General features: G+C 37.8%; 2 protein-coding genes across 2 annotated transcripts in view; one reads left to right on the plus strand and one right to left on the minus strand.

The window, feature by feature from the left end:
• Positions 1-9,046: 9,046 nt before the first annotated feature.
• Positions 9,047-17,374, minus strand: TYW5 (tRNA-yW synthesizing protein 5). The gene is made up of 7 exons (XM_009890167.1): positions 17,226-17,374; positions 14,145-14,214; positions 13,369-13,413; positions 12,709-12,846; positions 11,723-11,810; positions 11,078-11,194; positions 9,047-9,427 (listed from the first exon to the last, which is right to left on the minus strand). Exons 1-7 carry the CDS (start codon positions 17,354-17,356, stop codon positions 9,171-9,173), a joined length of 846 nt encoding a protein of 281 aa, XP_009888469.1. The 5' UTR covers positions 17,357-17,374; the 3' UTR covers positions 9,047-9,170.
• A 622-nt stretch (positions 17,375-17,996) lies between these two features.
• The window catches only part of LOC104291035 (chromosome unknown open reading frame, human C2orf47), an 8,091-nt gene continuing 7,881 nt past the window's right edge, over positions 17,997-18,206 (plus strand). Inside the window, exon 1 of the mRNA XM_009890232.1 lies at positions 17,997-18,152. Within this exon, the coding sequence (XP_009888534.1) occupies positions 17,997-18,152 (156 nt within the window). The remainder of the gene's footprint in view (positions 18,153-18,206) is intronic.

An 18,206-nucleotide genomic window follows, 5' to 3' on the forward strand; every position in this document is an offset into this window, starting at 1 on the left:
CATTTTGTTGTTGTTGTTGTTAAATGTGAACATTTATTTTCAAACTGTTGGCAAGATTTTTAGTCCTGGATGTCTAATGTGATATACTGCCTTTAATATGAGTTTAAAGTACTTAAGAGTTTCAAATGTCTGGATACTTCCATTTAGTAGCTTCCAGGGCTAAAAACTTTGGTCTTTGTCCATAACAGACATAACATTAGGTTTTTGGCTTACGGAAAATGACGACTGTTAGAACAATCTTAGTTATATATTTTGGTGAAAATTGTTTTAATTAATTACATCTTCCAGTTTTGTAATATTTCTCCTATTGAAACAAAGTCACAAGTATTTACCTTTGCAGTAATAGTGCCAATCCATTTTTCTTCCTTGTGTGCGCCTTGCCTTTTCTGTTCAATTGAAGTTTCATTGTGTAGTATCTGCTAGTGAATAGCCATTTCACCTGGGGGCTTGAAAATTTTGGCATAGCTAAGTAAAGTGACCAAGAATGTTGATGAGGGTGTAGCTTATTGCTGTTTCAACATACCTTCCTATTGCTTTGACTAACTTCTATAAGGAGCAGCAGTAATATCTGTATTTTCACGTCAAGAGGTGTCTTCATCCCTGCCTTGGACTGGTGAGGTTTTTTTCTTGATAATTGCTGCATTGATGTTGATCTAAGTGGAGCCATAAGTACATAAGGTATTACAAGTTGCATAAAAATTTAGACTGTGTTGACTGCAGCTGTTTCAAAATGCTTCAGTTTTTAGAACTATTATCTTCTTTAAATGTATAGCAGTAGTTGCTTCTACAGCCACCCAAAAATCTGTTTTCAGAGCCTAGTTTTTCTTACAGAAAAAAACCTCCTCAAATTAAATACAAAGCTGGACAAATCAGATACAAAAGATGTAATCTAGTTCAGGCCCCAAACCTGAATGTTCTTCAGAAAGAATTGCTGAAAGATGGACAAATGAGGGTATTAGTGGAACTTTTCTATTGTTGTAAGTAACTTTTTCCATTTATCTACAAGTAAATCTTGGAATCACTCTTAAAGACAACTGGAGCTATTAACAATGAACCAATATATTAAAATGTTTTTGGATTTCCTAGAAGTATAGGAATAGAAAAGCAAGTTAGCAAAACACTGTGAAGATTACACAAACACATGTGGCTTGCTGCTGAGAAAAGGCATTTTATTTAACTTCATTCCTATGTTTGATAGCTTAGCCACATCTTCCCCCTGCTTCTTGCTTCCCATGACTCTTACACGGTGAAAGGAAAGTCCTGGTTCATCTTTCTTCTATTGGCATCATTAAAACTTACAAGGTTCACTGGAGACAGTATTTTTACAGCCCTTGCAGTGGTTGTGCACATGTTAGTGATCACTGAAAAATGAGAAAAGTGTGTTGAACTCTTACGAAAATTTTCTTAGTACTCAAAATATAAAGGGTGGTAGGATTAGGCATAAAGTGTGTACCTTGCAATGTGAATGTGAATTCTTTCACTGATAATAATTAGACTAACATATGTTAGACTAACGTATGATCAAAACGGGAAATAATCTATTTTAATTGATGGAGTAAAGTGGAACATGCAAACTAATTCTAACATTTTATGAAAGAATCTGAAATCTTGTTCCATCAGCTTTTTTCCTAAAACTCTTTCTTGGAGACTGTTCAATTGTATTTATTGATTGATTACCTTCTTAATGGGCTTATAACAACTTGTTTATATTTTCCAAGGAAGGCTATTTCCCTTTTTTGGTCCTTTTGATTACACTTGCACCATATGCAAGGACTTTTTTCTGTAAAGGAAATACGAGTCACCTAACAAAGTGGTTTTAATAGAAAGCCTACGTATTGCTTGGAATATCTTTGATTATCCACTTATAAAATAAAATTTAAAAAAAATAAACAACATAAAAAAACCATAACATCCCCACTGATTTTGCTCCCTCTCATTTCAGTTTCAGACTGACCAGGCTAACTTGAGTATGCTAACACTTGCCCTATCCAATAACAGTGGAGATCACAGACCAATTTCTAAACAATTCTGTGCCAGCCAAAACAGCAGGAGTAAGTTGTTGCAAACTTTTGGAAACAGCTATTAAAATATTGATGTTGTCTTCAGAAGTTTCTGGATGGCTGTCCTGTGAAAATATTAACCTGTTTGATGGAGGCTGCTTACAATAACTCTTAAATAGGCTCAAGCGTTGCTGTATTAATTTGAAGAATAAGCACTTTGTTGTAAAACTAATCTTGTTTTGAGACTTCGTGTTGTGGAGGGTAAACTGACTGCTTGTTTTTCATTCTCTAAACAGTTGTAGTACTCCGTTGGAATGTGCCTCTGTCATTCACTACAATGCATGCTAAAAATAAATTTTGCAAACAATGTAGAAAATAAACTATTTCTAATGGGTGAAACCACTTCAATGTGAATGTAAAACCATTAAACAAGGAATATGCAGTCAAGTTTTGTGGATTAAGCTTTATCAGGTGTTTGTGGAGACCTAGTTTAAAAAAAATCAGATTTATTTGATAACTTTTCTTCAATGCAGGCATTGTATTTGTGTAGTCAGCATCTGTAATTCTAGAACAGCTTACTGGCATCTTGCATACTTGGGAAAGCTGGCATGAAGTATCCAAGGGTGTGAACATTTCTACGTTAGGATGAAGTGAGTCATAGTTTGTATATGCCTGTTTCTCCACGTTAACTGTAAAGGCAGTTTTTAATAAGCTTAGATGTAAATGCCTAAAGTTAAGTGATTCTTATGCTTACTTACAGTTGTTTAGTTCAAGACATTTCTGGTTTTGAATGGAGTGAGCAACATTACATAGTCCTTAGTATGATATGGTATGTAATATCTGGTATTCTTTATATTACAAGCTTGTTTCTTGTACAATAGACAAGACGTTCTTCAGATTTTAAGAAATGCTAAGATGTTTTAAGCTGTGCCTGTTAAATTCCTTTAAAACAGGGCTTGTTTCTGTGAAATCATCCAGATTCTTTATGACTTAAATGCTTTTATTTTGAGTGCCTCTTAAATACTAGAAACCTTGGTAACCTTCTTCCTATCTAGAACTAATTTAATCGCATCTCTGTAAATGTTACTGCATAAATTAGGATCAGCCCCTAATTTTGAAAGGTGATTAAGGGTCCAAGTCTTAACATGTTGCTGAAAGGAGCAATCTTTTCTGTCCTCCCATTGATAACATCCTTCTGCCTCCCTTATGGTAGCACAAGCATTTTGTGGTGAGCTGTTCTACCTTACTAAATTAACATTATTGCTGCTAGAGATAACTGACAGTAGTGCTATGTATTTCCGTACTCATAGAAATTATTTTAAATAAGACTTCAAAGTCAGTTCAGGAGTTAAGATGTTACAACTGTGGAGATTCACACATAAAAGTGATGGTGCAAGATCGTGCACTCAGGTTTTCCCAACAGGTTCTTTTTGAGCTATTTGCAGAAAGAAAACATCAGCTGTTTTTTTCCTCCCTCTCATGGTGCTTTTTACAATGCTGTCTTTCCTAAGCTAACAGTTACTTCACCATCTCTGCAGATAAGCAATATTTGTCCTTTGAAAGTTGAAGCACTGAGGTTAAAGTATACCCATCCATTTACCTTGAATTCTTATTTTAAATTACATGGGGTCTTATTAGTTAATGTAAGAGAGATGTTAAAGAATGGTAAAAATTTTGGAATGTGTGTGCTCTGTTGTGAGCCACATCTTTAGGTACATCACTGCTTAGCAGAATCCACAAACAGGAATTGGGGGGGGAGGGGGTCCCTGTGCAATACAAAAGCAAAGGCGTATGTCTCAGACTGCAATCCACAAGAGACAGCCTCTTCAGACCACCTTTGGAGTTACTTCTTCATAATCTGTTTACTCTTATATTGAAATCTCATTTCATTTTTTAAAGTATGGTAGATTAAAAGAAAAAAAAGTTTACTTCTGATGCTTGTAACCTGATGAAAATTTAGACACGTTTAAATATTGCTGATGGAGACGCTAGACCAAGACCTTTCTGTTGGTCTTATGGATCTCTTAACTCCGTTCAGATGCGAGGTGACTTTTTAACTCGAATAAAATAACATGAAGCCATTAAGCAAGAACACCTATGTGGCAGAGACCGACACTGCTTCTCCCAACGCCAGATATACTGTTCCCGACTAAATCATTCTATCGATATTAACAGCATAATTCACTCTTCCCACTGACAAAAAACGCACAGGATTAACTGTTCCACATCACTGTGGAAACCATGGAAAACTGATTCAGGCAATCATTTTGCATATAAGGTACTGTGGGTTATAAAGTAGTGATGGCTTTGTAGTTGTTTCCTGTCGTTAGGGCTTCATTACATGTTTCCAAGTGACCCAAGAAGTGCTGAATTCTACTTAAGCAAATGACCAGAAAAGCATCTGGTAGAACAAAAGGGAAAAATATATTCTTATCTGGGTTTAGTTCACGTGTATAAACATCTCACGTACTTAAAAAGGAGCAGAATGCCATTACTTCAAGGTCCAGAATAAATTTTCCTTCTTTTAGTAAGCTTTCAGAGAGCACTTTCAGTCACGGTTGTTTGTTTCCTTTGTTAAACTTGGCACTTCAGAGCTGAGTTGTTTCTAAAGAAAGCACTGCTGCAAGACACAGAAAACAGTCAAGGACATACCAGTGCTGAAGTGCAAAACAAGGCTGGTCACGTCTCCCACACCAGAGTTTACCCTCTGAGCAATACTCCCGAGTGTCAGATAAAGCTATTGCATCTCTTACATGCTATCTGCCTAGCTCTTCTTTCTAATTCCCCATCACGAGAAAGACATTGATTTTGCGTGATGGAGGTTTTCAGCAATTCATGTACTGCTTGGCAGCTGAAGTATAAACGTTTTCACAGCAAAAAATTGTCCGTTCCTGTGATCTGCATTATTATTGCAAGCAATAGCTTCTGAGCATTTTTGTACAAACATAGCATCGCACGTGGAGCAGTGCATTTTACATGGTTGAGCAGTTCTTTTAATATTTTCAATCTGGTCTTAAAAATGTTGACTAGGAACAGATCTGAACAATTGGAAAGGAAGTAATCTGCTCGTGTTGCTCTCAGGAATTGCCACTTAAAAGAGATCATTGCTCCCAGGAATTACCACATACAGAGATCAGAATCTATCCCTGGTCCCAGAGTCTGACCCAAACCAAATTAGGACGTCTTAACACGCAACTTTACCAAAAACTTAGATAACTGGAAAAAAAAAATTAAAATTTCACCTGCGCTTCTAGTAACACAAGAATCTTTGGTTATTGAGTGGTACTATCTTAGAGAGAATCCCTTGTAAAAGTTACTGTCTCAGGACATGTATCTTCAGCATCTGTGTTGCCTGCGTGGAAACATCTAAATGTATCAGGTTTCAGAAGATACATTTTGGCCCGAGGAAAAAAGAATCAAGAATGCACAGGAATTTTTTTTGAAGCTGTGAAGTAACGCATATGAAGATCATACCACATGTAATGTAACCTCTACTGTGGTAAAATCATCCTCTTAGTCAGGTTAGTAGTCCTGTTGTGGGACTAACAGCATGAATGAGGCAAATAGTTTCATCTTACGCATTTAAAAGGAATTGCAAATATTTTTCTGATCCTTCATGATCATGTCAAACGGTTTCATGTTAGGCATTTAACTTGACACTTGTATGAAGAATGTAGACCCTGTATAGCTCCAGGAGAGAAACATGTTCCTAAATTAGGTTCATCAAATCTTCAGCACATACATGATGATAGGCAGATTTTTAATGACCTGCTTAATAGTTTGACAAGAGAGTATTTTGACATAATTTTTTTCATTCGATTCTTTCCACAGCACCCACATCAAGAAAAATCTATAAAGCATTTATCTTCTGAAATTGTCATCCTTCGTATTTCATATGGCCAAGAAGACGCAATTCATTCCAGGTGTTGATTTACAATGACCTTACATTTTAAAAGCCTCAGTCACCAAATTTTGAGAGTAATTCAAAGCTTGGGATTGACCACGTTTAAACTGCTGATTTCAGATACTGTCTATATTTAAGTATCTTAACTTAAAGTATCTCTCAGTCCTGGGCAGTCTGCATCACCTAACTCCTCTATTGAATACCCTGTTTGAAGTGGCTAGTTTGAATGCTTAAGATGGTCAGTGTTTATTTTTCTAATACTTGTTACCACAACTTCATCAGTTTTATTGTGGCGTGATCCCATATTGCTTTAGGTCTCTGAAGAACAAACGTCCACAAAATGTCAGTGGCTCTAATTCTTTGTTATTTCAGTAATGGATTTTTACATGTGGCTACATGTATTCTCTCGCTACATTAGCTGGAAGTTATTCCTTTAATGCTTTCACCATTCATTCATCATTTTATTGCCTGTTTCACACCATGTAGCACAGTTGGTTAGAAAGCACTAAGTAATTTTATTTTTCTTAACACAGTAACTTCAAGGTTTTTATCACTAGTCACTTTATGCTCAAATTAAGAAAATACATTTTTAAACTGCTTGGTTTCTTTTATAGCATTTCAGAACCATTGTTTTGTGGAAGTTATTAAACAAGAAATCGAAGAAACTGGTTCAAAGTGAAAAAAGGGTGTCACTGACAGAATAATTATTCCCACTGATCTAAATAGAATAGTTTTTGTTGTTGATCTTTCTTGAATATGCACTTACATCACCTCTGGTGGGGTTTACTGACAGTCTTAGAGAAGTGAAAACCAAAGGGGTCATGGGGAGGGAAAAAACCCCAACACGCTATCGTTGCAGAGATTTCACATAGAACATGGGAAGAGAAGCACAAGCAGGGCTGGGTTATCCACCAGGGTGAGATAACCTTATTTGCTGACATATAAAAATAAAATAAAGACTTCATTTTAAAGTTGGTGGTGTGAAGAGGAAATAGCTGCACTTGCTATAGCACTTGGCTCACATTTAATTCAGCATGACCCTCTCTTCCCCGCCAGAAATGCACTTTCCAATCCAAACTTCATGCCAGCCTAAACAATTGTATTATTGCAGCTTTCCTGCTGGGCTACCTCAGCACTAATAACTGCAACTAAGGGATTCAAGGGTTTCATTTGGCTTAAGGTGTTTAGATTAATAATTCAATAGTCTCCCTTACAAAATAAAAAGCGGGATTGAAATATACTCAAAATGGCAGCCTGAATACTTGTGGCTTGACAGATCTTATTTATGCTTTTTACATACATACAATGAAACATGTATTATTGAAAATCTTAATATCACCATTAGGTGGCACAGCAGTGAATGCATTTGACCCACAGGATTTTCCTCCTTTTATTTCTCCTCTCCCCAAGAGCCCCAAATTGTTCCCACCCTCCCTCCGGCGCACAGCAGGTACTTCTCTCAAGCAGAGACATAAGCAGATCACTCATACACTCATGGCTGCTCCATGAAGCTTTCCTTATTTATACTTGCATGCTGAGGAGTGCTGAGAACACCAAGCGAGCACCTCGCTTTTGGGAATGGAGAATCAAGAAATGGCAGCATGAGGGATCAGCACTGTACTTCTCTGTACTCGCATATTGAGAAACTGCCGGTGGTTAGTTAACAGAGATAGTAGCTCTGCAGGCACAATGCTGGAACACAGCTTTGTGTAGCCCTGCAGGCTCTCCGAGCCTCTCCATTTAGTCCTAACACACAAAGAATACGCTCTGTACACCTCTGCAGAACAATTCAGATGGGGCCCTCGACATTACCAGTCCAACAAAGCCAAGAGGCTTCCCCAGCCTAACAGACACAGAGATTCTGTCTCAGCAGTATGCACAAGCACTCCTTGTTCATTTTCAAACAAAAATTTTCGGCGACCTATTTGTGATCCCAAATTTAAATTCTACCCTCAGAATGTACAATGATGCCCATCAGAATCGCTTGGCTGGTTCCATTCATGCCTATTCATTAAGATGGCCAAGTGCCCATTCACATGGTAGCAGACTATTTTCACCGTGTTGAACTGCCAAGAGCAGGTTTAAAGAATAATCTGCACAGTGTTGCAAGCCTCCTGCTCCTCTGGAGAAAGTTTTTTCCAGCACATTATTAACACTACATATCCATTTAGCCTAAGAGCTTTTGACAAGTTACAGTTCTCAAAAAACACTGCTAGAAGTTGAGAGACTGACCTAAATGTCAGATAAATGCTGCATTCCCCAAACAGCACAAGTAGAACATCAGAGGGATTTCAAAGAGACAATGACAACCTATCTTTTCTGCGAGATGCTTATCTTTATTTCACAAGGCTTTTGTAGGGACTGTAATCTGCTGAAAAGTAACCATCTACAATCCCTCTACAACAGGCTCCATTCCAAAAGGTGCGATGCAACCCCCTTTCGTACGGTAACATAATGCAGCTCAAATAACCCCCCCAACAGATTCTACATCTACTCCAGAATAATGAACTTCATTTCAGGTTCTAGGACTATAGTTGGATGGATTTACGGGCACATTAATTGCGCTTCTTTTACAGCTGCAGAAACAGCTGCTGCCCAACTGCACTGGGGCAGTGACAAACAAGGTTTCCTGCACAATACCTTGTTCAGCTAGGAAGGGGTAAATAATTTACTTTGCAGTCAAACTGCTGCACAATTCTAAGCTTAACCTTGCATGATTAGCTTTTGCTTTTTTTCCATGCCCACTCTCAGTTTCACCACAAAAGGGAGCAGAAATCCCCACACTTATTACCAAGCTATCACTCAGAAAGAAACCATGACCGTTACAACCACCACCAATGGCTCTCCTGGACCTCCTCAGAAACCACAATGGTTTTGCTAAACTTTAGTAAACGAGGTGGCATTCAGGAAGACATTCAGTTACTTCTAAGCATACACGTGTCCAGCCCAGCCCAGATACCAAAACTTTTGTTCAGAAAAATTAAAGTAGAACCCTCAAAAAAAGTAGAGTTATAGGTGCAGGCACTGCAAATGTATGCCTCGTTGTAGAAGAGAGACCATCTCCAGATCGAGTAGATTGTGCACTCACTGCACATGAAGAAAAACAAAAAAAAAAAAATCTACAAGATAAACACTCATCATCAAAGTTTATCAACATAGTTTTTATTAGTCTTACAGAAAGTCTATGCATGTATACATGGACAGTTTCCATATTACCATACGATTCTCTACTTCCACGGGAGCTTGCTGAATTACAGTGTGTTATTTTATCCATAATCATTCCTATATACTTTTTCTTGGATGCGTAACACCATTCTCCGCGCATAAAAATCCCTATATTCCTCAGGTAGCTCTTCAAGTGTTTTCAAGGCCCTGTCCAAGATCTGTATAGCTCTAGAGGCTGCTGTGGGATCTTTATTTCCAGAAGTGTCACTCTTATCATAGGACTCAGCAGGAAGATGCTTCCAAAAGACATTCAGTGCCACTCCAAATTCCTCAGAAATTACATTGTGGAACCACAAAGCTGTAAAAATAAGAGTGTCTGAAATGAAAATTACTATCTGAAACTTCCATGTGACTCATAACAAGCGTAAGAATCATCCAAACTAAATACAGTTGAGCAAAAGCTTCAACTACTGTATGTTTTGTTTATTTATAGATATTAATCCCTGAATATATTGCATTGTACCAATTTTAAGAAATTCTTCAAGACGTTCACATTGATCCATAACTTCACACAAAAGTAACAATTGCTGAAGTATAAAGAGACGCTCAAAGGTATACAAGTGATAGGCATGTGTAGGATGAAAATAAGACATCTTCTCTGTTCACTTCACTCATCCCTACCCTGAATGCAGATATCTATTTTCATAGATATAGTCTCTAACCTTGCACAGATTGTCCAAGCATTAACGTAAAGCACCAGTGTCAGCCAGGTCACCCACGCAAGTTGTTTGTCTTTTCACGGTAAAGTCATGAGGCTTTTCAATTAAATCATCATGGCTGTCGTAAGAAAGCAAAGACCTTTTTGCCCTCTGAGTAGATTTTAAAAATAAGTTTAATATGGTGTATTTAACCTATTTCAATTTTAAGCTAAAAGACTGAATGCTGTGCTTATTGCAGCTTAGTTGCTTGTATGTGCTGAAGACATCAGAAAAGCTTATACCAAGAAATGAACAAGAAGTTTCTTTCAGGTTAGGAAGAAGGGCTGTTTCTACCATCTCTGTAATAACCATATACATTTCTCAAAGAACATCTCCTTTTCCAGTGACTAGCGTCCCAGAATGCTGATAAAGCTAGCACCATTCTCTGGACTCAAAAATCCCTATACTCCCCAGTCATTCTTAAGAGTGCTGAGTGTGTCTTAGGTTTGGACCAGCACACCTACTGGCAAAGACAAACTAGAATCTGTCAGAGACAAACACAATGGCAAGTTCAAAATTAAGTAACAAGTTCAAGGCTAAGAATCTATTTTAAATCTTCCTAAAAACCTACTGCCTTCCTCTTTATGGGCCTGTTTATATTGCCCAGATAATATGAAAAGCAACAGAATAAGTATCTGCCACAAGCTCACGATGACTTAAAATAAAATGTTAATAATAAGTAGGAACAGTTCAACAGGAGTACTTCAAATGCCTTTCTCTGATCACCAGAATTGTTATCTCAGCCCGGGAAGCAGCTTTATATTTTCTGCTTGTGCAGAAAAATTATTAGGCCTTGTCTTTCCATTCCCAAAGATAATTATAAATTTCCAGACGGTTCAATAACTCTATCATCCGTAATTCTCTTCAAATCACGTGCCTCACAGTTCTTCAGTGCTAAAGCTACAGAAGAACTAAAATCGTACTTCACTCAAATTCTGCCCTTAGAAAACACACGTCACTGAAGTAATTTCAGATTTCATGAGTTGATTTTATAGTACTAATCCATTAAGATAAAAATTCAGAAGCATACAGTGTAATCTTGAGGGAAGATTTGTAGGTAGGTATAATAATGCCTTTTATTAGGCTAATTAGTACAGTTGGGAGAAGTAGACAAGTTTTGCTAATGTCTTTAGATGTTCCTCCTTATAACACAGAAATGCTTTAGTAGCCTTTTACCATCCCTAGGAATGAAAAATTGCCAACGGAACTGTTTAAAAACACAACATGGTCAGGAACTATTTGTTACTTACCTGGAATAAATAACACATCTCCTGCTTCCAGAAAACATTCATAGCGCTTGGCTTTCACAAAAAGGGGATATTTCTCCAAGTCTGGGTTATCCACATCCAGCACCTCTGATTTAGTACCTAGGGAAGTTTTCAAAAGTCATGACTAAACGTTCCTACTCTTCCAACGGTAACAAAGCATTACCACATTGCTGGAAACGGCAGCTCTCGAGTCAAATTTAATACTGGTTTATTGCTCTGTGACACTGCTAAAAGTTAGGCAAACCTGATGGCACTCCTTATTTACTGAAGAGACATACTCTCCTGCTGTCTATATTCCTCCTGTAACTGCAACTTTTAACACTGAAAGACACCTTCCCTGACATTTAAAACTCCGGTTTGAATCCAGACAGTGCACTGTACTCCTCCACAGTTAGGTGCTGAAAACAGAACCTGGCAAAGCTGGTGTGCTCCTTTGCAAATTTCCTAACGTGCCCCACTAAAATGATTAGCCTTGACTAAAGCAAACAGCATCAGAATTATGGGACCAAATGACTTCTTTTATATCAAGCTGTCTGTTAGTGATTTTCTTCTACAGTGCAAAACTTGTGAGCTGGAAAGGCAACTACAATCACCAAATTCTGAACTAGATAAATGTGACATGCATACCTGATAAATATAAATATGGTGCATCTCGAGGACTATACAACACAACTCGTTTTTTCCCTGTTACTTGGATTAGGAAGTTATCCATTACCTGGAATAAGCATAGTAAGAGACACGTCAGCCAAGAGTTAAGAATGAATACATAGCCTGCAATTAATCTAAAATAGCATCAGCTTAAAAGAGGGAATTATTAAAACCGTCCTATGTTAAGAATCAACTAAAAGAGTTTCCACAAACAGTTTATCTAAAAAACGCCTCAAGAATGTGATACTTTATCCCCTTAGCTGCACGTTCTTGACAAATAGTATATTTGGAAACACAATAGTGCTTTCCAACAACATTATGTTTTTCCTTAAGTAGGAATCAAGTTTTTCCATCTTAAAACACAAAGACGTACCATACTTTGACCTATAAACCAGCAAAATATAATATGAAATATATTTGGGATTCCTTTTCTTTTTCAGTGTTACCTCTACCTCATTTTGCTGACTTTCTATTGATACATGATTCTTTTTCCTAATTATAATGGAAAAAATATTTTTCTTGTAAATAAATTTATTCAGAATTACACTGCACAACGTTAGAAGACAATCTTATTTGGAATCACCACATCGCAGCAACAGATCACCCAAATTATTGTACAATTACTAAACAGTCTGGCGACTAGAATAAAAAAAAGGGAGGTAATCTTGAAGATGAAAAGGTTGAAAGTTACTGTGTTTCAGATTTTTAACTGAAATGTAAAACAGTAGAAAAAAAAAGGAACAAAATCAAACATAATTTAATCTTACAAGTACGGAATTAGACATAAACCCAGTAAGATATTATGCCCACACAATACATCTATTTAAAACTCCCTGTACCACTGAACGCGATTCACTATTTCAAAATATGGGAGGTTTGTCATTAACAGATCTTTGTCAGAGATTTGCACCTCAACTCCATAATGCCATCTGCAACATTTTATGCTAAACACATGTATTACCTACATCATAATGTGTCCATAACTGTAATCCAGCTGAGCTGATGCGGAAGACACTAGAGAAAAACTGTTCCTTCTCAAAATACTCTGGAATCTGAACATCTTCTGCCAAAATAGGAAACTGCTTTCTTATATCTGCAATATCCTGAAATAAAAAGGACGTAACTCTTAAAGAACCATAAATGCACACTCAAATAAGGGAGCACTTCACTATCATTTCCCGTCATATGAAACATGGGGCCAGAACTTCAGCATTGGCGAATGGCTGAAAATAGCAATGCTTTTTGGCGGTCACCCTTTCAATGTTGCCTTGGTCAACGATACTAGTAAGAACAGACAGGGAGCTGCTTCGAACCATGGCTGCAAGAAATCACCCTGAAGAAGCAAGAGAACATCAGAAATCATTTTATGTTAGTTTACAACACAAGCTAAAGAATGGGAGATGAGGAATGTACTCTTCAGTGATCATCCAAGCTCTCGTATAACAGCAACTATTTAGATGCTTAGGTTTAAATATTCTGACCTAAATCCGGTCAGATTCAGAGGCCAAGTGACCATAAACAAGTTGTATGCCTGTACTACACAGCCGGCGGACAACAACAGGCTTTAAAAAATATTCCTAAACTGCTGCTTTACAATATCAGAACTGTAATCTCAAGTAACTCACCTTCCTAGCGTCTTCACCCACTGATCGTAAATAGTACTTTTCATCCTGAAGAGAATACAAAAAAGAGAGCTGTTTTGGTGGTTTTTTTTTTTTTAATATGAATTACAACCACACTTAAACAAAGAGCCTGAGTTTTCTCATTAATCTGATACAGGGCTTCATTAAAACATGGTACAAATGAATGGCACATAGAAATTCAGCTACTTTGTTTTACTGCCTTTACTCTACTGCTCCCTGCTGTTCATGGCAAGAAACAGGAAAAATATGTTAATTAACAGAGAGTAGAAGAGTGAAGTAGGGGGAGACTTGTCAACTGTTTCAGCATTGCTGTTACTGAACAGATTCAAAGCAAATACAGATTATAATTTAAGTTCTTCAGAACACTGATACAGGAAGCTATTTCAATTGGCTTCAAAACTTAGAGCATTCTACGTAGCATAAAAGGTGAAAAGCATGTCTGCGTTCAAAACTGCTTCCTAATCACAGTGATCTGAAAAGGTTTGATTTCTCATTTTTATGCTGGATTTTTTTGTCATGTAAGCAGTTTTTGTTAACAGAAACGGGACCACTGTACCACACTGTACACATAGAAAGCAATTTCCAAGAAAAATTATCTTCTCCCCACATTTTTTCCCATGGCTCCAAGCCACACAAACCAGTTAAATCTAAGACCAAGTGCTTTAGTGAAGTGAGACTTCAAATTACAAACCATTGTTTTCCCCTCCACACACTGGAAAAATAACCAATACAAGTAACTGCCTCACTAAGGAAATTACCTCAGAAAGAAAGTACTCCTTGTGTTTGACTTCAGCTGCTCTTCGTACAAATACATCAAAAGGCAGCGTTCTGAAATATAAATATTTAAATTTATACAATGAATCAATGTAACAACACATGGTCTAAATGCCAGCTTTAAAATCATGAGCTCTCTTACCATATCTAGTATAACTGAAGATGTAATATGCTGCCTTTTTTTTTTTTTAAACATGATGACTAATCTGGGTTTGCAGTGGATGTTTGAAGAGTTCTATCAAGATAGAAATCCTACACTTACAAGCCTCTCTGCTTTGTAAATAGCCTCAGTGTAGATCCAAACAGAATCATGTAGTTGCTAAGGCTGGAAGATCCTCCAGTCCAATCCCCTTGCAAAGAGCAGGGTGAACTGCAGCAGATTGCCCAGGACAGTGTCCACCTCCAAGGATAGAGACTCTATAACCTCTCTGGGCTACCTGTTCCATTGTTTGACCACTCTCGCTGTAAAAAGAGGGATTTGGTTTTTTAAATAGTTTAACAGAATTTCCTGTATTTCAAGTTGTGCCCATTGTCTCTCATCTTGTCACCATGAACCACTGAGAAGAATCTGGCTCCATCTTCTTTACTCCCTCCATCAGCCATTTCTACACTTCGATAAGATCCCTCCTTGAGCTTAAGAGTCCTGAATGGTTTAAGTCACAGTGCAAGATATTTCTTCACAGTCTAATTTGACTCAGACCGCAGCCAATGCCGGACAGTACTTGCTTAGACTATTTCTCTAACAGTGTGTCATTTTTAGGTTTGTTTACTGTACATTTTTATAAATTTGCAGAAAAGCTCAGCATCAAGAAAAATACTGCTGGTGACATACATATGTTTATATCTATGCATTTTCTGCTATGAATTTGTGCATGAACAGAGATACCTATCTTCATTTGTAGATCTATAAAAGTTATTTCAGTTACCTGAATTTTTTTAAATATGTGCTACCTCAGCTGAGCAAAACACAGGAATCTTGGTATTTTCAAGTGTTTCTTTACAGCTTTCCTTGAATTTATTAAACATAATTTCAGAAGATTCAGAAAGAATCACTGGGCATTAGAGCCTGTCCCTCTGAAATCAATGAAAGTGTTGCACATTTATTTAAATAATGGGAGCTTTTCATAAGGATTACAGATTTTGGCATCAGTTGATACCTGAATAGCAAACCAAGCACAAGCAATACAACATGCATTCATTGTTATGAATGTTATGTTATGAATTCAATGTTATCTTCATTCAACTCACCATCTCACATTGTCACTGGATAACAAACATATTGCATATAAACATCAGATTTCAGAGCAGCCACGAAGCACCCAGAGTTAAGACAAAACTATCCTCAAGGAAAATTTTTCACGATCCTGTTATATCTTCTACCAGAATGTGACCTGCATCTGACAGCACTTAGATCTCTTCTCTAGACATTTTAGGCTTGTTTGTAATAATCAAATAGAACAACCGCTGAAGTCAATGGAAAAACAAATAAACAAACAAAACCCAACCCTCTGACTTCAGCTGAACTGTTATATCATGCTTATCTACTGAAGAAAAGTGAGAGCACAGCTCCATGACAGCTTAAACTGATGCATACTGGTGCTGCCACAGCTCTGCCCTTGCTGTCTACCCTAATCATCGCATCTCCTCCCTTACGCCAGCAGTGGCACTCATCTGACCTCATGGTGAACCTGCTAGCAAAGCTAAAGCAGCAGAAAAGCAATCAGATTTCTGCAGTACATCACAATGTGGCTGAATGTGCTCCAGAACCAACACAAAGACAGGGGCAGAAGCATGCAGCTTAGAACAGGACTGCAGCACTACTCACATGCATCAGTTTAAAATCATGGAACTGCATGTTAAGTCCTCAGTGTTTCTATTCTTCCACTTCTACTTATTGTCCCTTCACATTACAATGAGTGTCTTGCTGTGGAAAGGCTCAAAGTTTCCTGAATTTTAAGTGAGTAGGTGAAACTCCTATCACCTGCTACAATGAAGCGTCATCAGAGCACCTCCATGTGGCTGTCTATAAACCTGTCAAAACTAGCATGACAGATCAACTGTATGTGAACTCACAGTAAAAGGTATTATAATAAGAAACAAAATAGAGCCGGGAAAAGGAAATATGGACATAAAGCAAAGTCATACAAGTACAACCTAATTTCAAAGATTGAAAAGTTCATTATGCAGTGAGCAGAGTACAGCATGATTATAAGGTGTTTTTTCCCCGGAACAACAGGCTCCACTCATAGAGACTTGTAGCTTGTTTACACTTACAGCATATGCTTCAGCCTTCCTATAAGTTTAACAGACTGAACACATCTTGTTCCCACTTAGGGAAAGCAAATGACGACTGAAATAAAGGCATTTGCCCTTGAAGGGCAACACAATGACTGAGATTAGATGAACTCTGAAGAAATGTTTTGGCAGCTACATGAGAGGAACTTCAGAGGAGATCAAGCGTTCATGTGACCCACATCAAGATTAAAGAGCTGGTGAAACCTGTGGTATCCAGTAGTTTGAAGATTCTGAGAACTGCACATGATAACTTTGAAAGGAGCTTCGTTTTAATTAGTAACATCCTCCTAGAGTGGAATATCATACCTGCCACATGCCACATTCAAAGAGGTTCAGATGCATGGTGAGTCAGAAACTAGCACTATTCAGTAACATTGAAAACGCACCATACAATTAGAACAAAATAGCATATCATCTAGTATAAAGGTTTTTTTGGTTTGTTTTGGGTTTCTTTTTTTTTTTTTTAAACTAATGCCAGCAAATGCCAGGCTCAAATTTCCTACAAGAGTGCTCTGTCAAAATACTTTTTCATGCCATCACTTTTAAGGCCCTGTTTGGCTCCTCCTTTCACCCTGCAGTATTTATTCAGGATGTTGAGATATTTATGGAATGAAAACAAAAGGGGGAAATCAAGGGCAGCACTTTAGTATGGAATTTAAAGTTTTCACAAAGTATCTTCATATTGTCACCCTCAGCTTCAAACAGACACTGTATGTCTGAACGTTACAAGCAAATGCCTTTAAAATACAAGAGGCCTTGGAATGAAGTACCTATACACAAAGTTCTTACTGAGGAAATCCATCTGTGGCACTGCAGAAACATGAATCTTTACTTCTTTAGATCCTTCAGCTTGGCTCAAGTAATCTATTGTCCATTTGGTTGTGCAAGTGCCCAGTTCCATTCCTTTCAGCACTACTGGCTTTCTCTAAGGAACAAAAAAAAAAAAAAAAAATCAGTGGTGAAATGATCGTAGCATCCAGTGGGGAAAAAAAAAAAATCAGAATTAGTTTTTCAAACAAAGTACACGCAAACAAGTCAGTTGAATACCAGGACCCACTACACAATGTCACAACTGATGTGTTCACAAATGAACAAAGTGAATCAGAATGCTGAATGTAGAAACAAAATGGTGTAAATCGTAGGATTGTTTCTCTATTTACTATATCCTCTTTCCTAGCAGCGTAAGAATAGATATAGAGAGGCAAAGGGAATTTTAACATTTAGCTTTGTACTGCGGCCATTGAGTAATCTAGCCAGGCTAAGGAATAGTTTTAGTCACGCTAGCCAGAGTTTAGCAGAAAACAGACAAAATTCCAACAATTAAGGTGTAAACTGAGAGCTATAATTGTGCTTATGTTCTCATGAAAGAGGCTCTTTCCACCTACATTAAGGCTCCCTGATGCTGACAACCACCAACAGGTTTGACCCAGTGCGCACAAAAAAATCGACAGAAAGACACTTTTGCTTTGACTTGGGATCTCAGAGGAAAAAGGAAACAAACCCAGTAACTGCACTTTATTTTTTAACCATTGTCAAAGGAAATGACCTCACAGAGCGACCAGCTGCCTGAGCTTTTCAGCAGCTCCGACGAGATTTGCCTGGAGAAGCTCCTTGCTCCTAAACCCGCACTCACTTTAATTGGTCCCGATACCTCTCAGGAAACACACAAACCCCGAACCCGCGGCCTGTCTGCACCGGCAATCTTCTCCCCCGGCCCGCCCCGGCCGGGCCCCGCTCACCACCCCCAGCCT

This window comes from Charadrius vociferus, unplaced genomic scaffold, assembly GCF_000708025.1.
Source record: "Charadrius vociferus isolate BGI_N301 unplaced genomic scaffold, ASM70802v2 scaffold147, whole genome shotgun sequence".
Lineage (NCBI taxonomy): Eukaryota > Metazoa > Chordata > Aves > Charadriiformes > Charadriidae > Charadrius > Charadrius vociferus.